Raw genomic sequence first — 4,033 nt, forward strand, 5'->3', positions numbered from 1 at the left:
ACCCTTTCTCTCCACCAGTTTTTCACACCAAGCTAAGGCCCCCCTCCCTGCCAGGTGACTACTGGGGGATCCCTCCACTTCCCTCTTGCCAGGGTCTGTAGTGGTGTCTGGCTTGTGTCTCCAGCCTGGGCACCCCAGGGACTCTCCCCTACCCTGGCTAACTCCTTCTCCCTGCAGGGAGCAGAGGCTGACAGGCCTGGTGGTGTTCATACTCACAGGAATCTCCATTTTCCTGGCACCTGTACTCAAGGTACATTTGTTAGACAGGTTGGCATCAGGGGCGGGGCGGTAATAATAAATACAGCAAGAACCGACACTGGCTGAACACTTACTGCATGCCAGGCACTGTGTTCAGTTTCTTCTCCATTCCTCGTCTCATGCAATCCTCACATTAACCCCGAGAGGCATATGTCCTTTACAAATGAGGGACCTCAAGGTTACAGAGACCACCAAGAGAACTAGTTTCTTAGATCTGTCTGAGAACCCAAACTCTTACCCAGTGGGTTGTTTACCCAGTGGACAGGGTGCAGGCATGCCACCATGCCCCTGCGGCCAAACACTGCCCTTGCTCCAGCCTCCCAACAAGCCTTAGACTCAGAGTGTGGTCATCAGACCCCAGAAAAACTTTGAGGCAAAAGCCCTTCACTTCCCCCTCACCAGATGTTTGTAGAACACTTGCTGTGTGCAAAGCTCGGCTAGGCACCTGGGAGACATGTGTATGGGAGGAGGTAGGGGGAGTATTGAAAAGGAATATGGAACCAAGCCCCTGTCAGCAACACATACACGAACCAAAATTAAGTAACAAGTAATAGCAGAAGTTCAACAAGCCGAGACAGCAAAGCAGTCAAGGAGGGTGTGGAGAATGGCACACAGGAGTCACTGGCAGGACCACAGAGACGCGAGGGGAGGGAAAGGTCACGGAGACTGGGTGAGAGTGGAGTAGCTGAAAGAGCCAGATGGACCGGATTGGCTGCTTACTAACTAGGTGACTCTCATTCAGCAGATATTAACTGAGCATAAGCCATATGCCAAGCACAGTTCCAGGGACTGGGGATAGAGTGGTGATCAAAAGAGATCACTTACTCCTTGCAGTCTGGTGAGAGGAGACAGATAAAAATGAATGAATGAATGAATGAATGATTGAATAAATAAATAATAAAATAAAATAGGATAATTTCAGACAGTGATCACTTCCGTGAAAAGTAAAAGAGGGTAAGGTGATTAAGGGGTCTACTTTAGATCGGAGGGTCAGGGAAGGCCTTCCTGGGGGTGGGGGCCATGAGATGAGTAGTGAGAAGCATGAGTAGTGAGCAGTCAGGGTATTTTAGGTGGAGGGAAATAGCAAAGCCAAAGGCCTTGCAAGGGGTAGAAATAGACTTGGTCATGTTGAGGGAAGGAAAGGAGGCCAGTATAGCAGGAAGAGAGAGAGCAGAGAAGAAAGTGATAGATAAGATCGGGGAGGCCGGCCAGGTAATGGGCAAGCTACCTAGTCTCTCTGAAACCCAATTTTCCCATCTGTAAAATGGAGACAATTATAGGGTTTACCTCATTTGAGTGATGTGAAAATTCCATGAGATCAGACATGTGGGAAAGGACGGAATAGACTTCAACAGCTTAGATGCTGGATGCTGGGGTTGGGGCCTGAGGGGGATACCTGGGCAGCTGGCAGAGATGAACTCCTTTGCCAGCTCTCCACTTCTTTCTTCACCAGTTCATCCCAATGCCTGTGCTCTACGGCATCTTCCTGTACATGGGGGTGGCGGCAATTAGCAGCATCCAGGTGAGCCCATTAAAATCAAGATGTAACCCCAATCCTCCTCCTTTTCTTTCCTGCTGGTACTTCCTGCCTGCACTTGCTAATTTCCCTCCTGTCTTCTTTTCCTGCTTCTCCTGGGTACAGGGACCCTGCAGCAATGCTCTGGGTGAGGAGGCGGCCATGGGAGTCTTCTGACTGTCCCCAATGCTGAGCTTTAATAGTTAACAGTGACACTTAACCAGGCTACCTGAGTACCCTGCTTTCCTCCTCCTCTTGTTCCCCCAGTTCACGAAGAGGGTGCAGCTGTTATTGATGCCAGCCAAACACCAGCCAGACCTCCTGCTCTTGAGGCATGTGCCTCTGGGCAGGGTCCACTTCTTCACAGCCATCCAGCTTGCCTGCCTGGGTCTGCTTTGGATAGTCAAGTCTACCCCTGCAGCCATCATCTTCCCCATCATGGTGACTCAAGGCTGGGCGGTCTACTTGGGGTTCTTGGAAGACTCTGAGCCTGGGTGGGTGGCCAAGGCCTCCTCAAGAGGAAGGCCCTTCCCTCTCTCACTTGCCCTTGCTCTGCCTGGGAATCCCTAGAACAAAGAAAGATGGCCACGGAATGCCCACAGATGGGCTAGGTCTGGGATGCCTGATTCAATTCCTTTCCCAACTTCTGTGTGCTGATCAACTACAGGTAGGGGGATATAAAGCCCAGGAAAAAAAGTGAGGCCCTGGGAAAGGCAAAAGGCAATGCCGTCACTTTTGTTATCCGGTGAGGTGATAACATAGGTGGCTTTTGGCCTTGTTCTTACTCACTGAGGAAGTTAAGAGCCATGGGCTTTGCAGTAGGACCAACCACATCCCAGCTGTGAAGTTCCTAAACTCTCAGGGCCTCCGTTTCCTTCTCTGTACAATGGGAATAGTTATTATATCCACCCTGTAGGAATGTGTTAGCATTCAGTGAAACAATACCCAATGCCTAGGAAGAAGTGCTGAATAGAGGTTACTGTTTACGTGTTCCTGCTGGTGAAGCCCTGGGCTTTGATTCTATCTCTGCAGTTGCTGGGCCTGGTGGGGGTCCGAAAGGCACTGGAGTGGGTCTTCTCAGCACAGGAACTCCTCTGGCTGGATGAGCTGATGCCAGGGAAGGAGAAGAGCATCCCTGAGAAGGGGCTGGAGCCAGAGTACTCATTCAGTGGAAGTGACAGTAAAGATGTGAGCTCCAGGATGGGCCCTCTCAGGAGAAGGGGGCAGGGGTGGGGAGAGGACACTTGTCCAGGAGTTGTCCCTAAAGTCTAATACCTCTATTAAGCCTGAAAATCTGACCAGTAGTCACTCCTCTTAGCTCTGTATTGACACAGGCACACTGAAGGGGTGAGGGAAATCATTCTTCTTAGGGGAGGGACCCTGGTTTATGAGCCCATGGGGGCGGAAAGGGCTGGGGACACAGCTCTAGTGGGCTGTCTTTCTCAACCCTGATCTTTGTCTTTGTCTCAATGTGGGTTTATATCCTTTCACTCTCTGGGTCCCTTTTTCTCTTCTCTTCTCTTCTCTTTTCTCTTCTCTCCTTCCCTTCCCTTCCCTCCCCTCCCCCCCTCCCCTCCCTCTCTCCAGCTCATCCTGGGATCTCTGTTCCACAGTCGGAGTTGATGTATCAGCCGAAGGCTCCAGAAATCAACGTCTCTGTGAATTAGTTGGAGTAGGAGTCTGGAGACCCCAGGAAACTGAGCATGAGGTGAGGGTGTGAGGGACATGCTCCTGGTGTCAAAGGCGGGGCTGGGGGCTCAGACCTTGGAAACCTCCAGTGTGCTGACCAGCCCTGTTTTCTCTTCATGCTCCAGTTCCTCAGGAACCCCAGAGTCGGGGAGAGGGTATAACAGCCTCTTCAGGGGGAAGAAGAAAACAAGTGAGGGTACCTGGGCTTGGCTCCTTGCAGCACTGAAGGCTGGCCAGTAGAGGGAGCTCAAGGTCACACCAAACTGGATGTGGCATTTGGGAGGTGGGGACGGGAGGAGTTAGATGACAAAAGAATAGAAGGAGAGGGAGGAGAAGAAGGAAGGATGTCTTTTAGCTGCTTTCCTTTGCCTCTGGAGGCTCCTCCCTGGGCTGCTGAGAACCACACTCCAGACAAGTGGAGGGATTCTCTGTCACTTGCCCTCTCTGCCATTCCTTCTGGGCACAGGAACTCTGCTGCCAGGCTTTGGGAGAGGAGGGGGAGTCTTCTGACCACCCCCAATGCTGGGCTTTAATAGCCAGCAGCGACACTCTTCAGGCTACCTATTCACC

The 4,033-nt window shown here is 51.6% G+C and overlaps 1 protein-coding gene across 1 annotated transcript; it reads left to right on the plus strand.

The window, feature by feature from the left end:
* Nucleotides 1–62: 62 nt before the first annotated feature.
* LOC109378748 (anion exchange protein 4-like) lies at nt 63–4,027 on the plus strand. The gene is made up of 6 exons (XM_019635035.1): nt 63–250; nt 1,712–1,780; nt 2,042–2,215; nt 2,807–2,962; nt 3,388–3,482; nt 3,589–4,027. The coding sequence occupies exons 2-5, from the start codon at nt 1,721–1,723 to the stop codon at nt 3,439–3,441; spliced, it is 444 nt and encodes a 147-aa protein (XP_019490580.1). The 5' UTR covers nt 63–250; nt 1,712–1,720; the 3' UTR covers nt 3,442–3,482; nt 3,589–4,027.
* The last annotated feature ends 6 nt before the right edge of the window (nt 4,028–4,033 follow it).

This window comes from Hipposideros armiger, unplaced genomic scaffold, assembly GCF_001890085.2.
Source record: "Hipposideros armiger isolate ML-2016 unplaced genomic scaffold, ASM189008v1 scaffold_3148, whole genome shotgun sequence".
NCBI classification, from domain to species: domain Eukaryota; kingdom Metazoa; phylum Chordata; class Mammalia; order Chiroptera; family Hipposideridae; genus Hipposideros; species Hipposideros armiger.

Excerpts from the sequence above, each read along its gene's own strand:
- LOC109378748 (XM_019635035.1), top strand. The coding sequence starts at position 1,721 with ATGCCTGTGCTCTACGGCATCTTCCTGTACATGGGGGTGGCGGCAATT. Across the intron at positions 2,216-2,806 it reads CCATCATCTTCCCCATCATG|TTGCTGGGCCTGGTGGGGGT; the intron begins GTGACTCAAGGC and ends CTATCTCTGCAG. Across the intron at positions 2,963-3,387 it reads GTGGAAGTGACAGTAAAGAT|TCGGAGTTGATGTATCAGCC; the intron begins GTGAGCTCCAGG and ends TCTGTTCCACAG.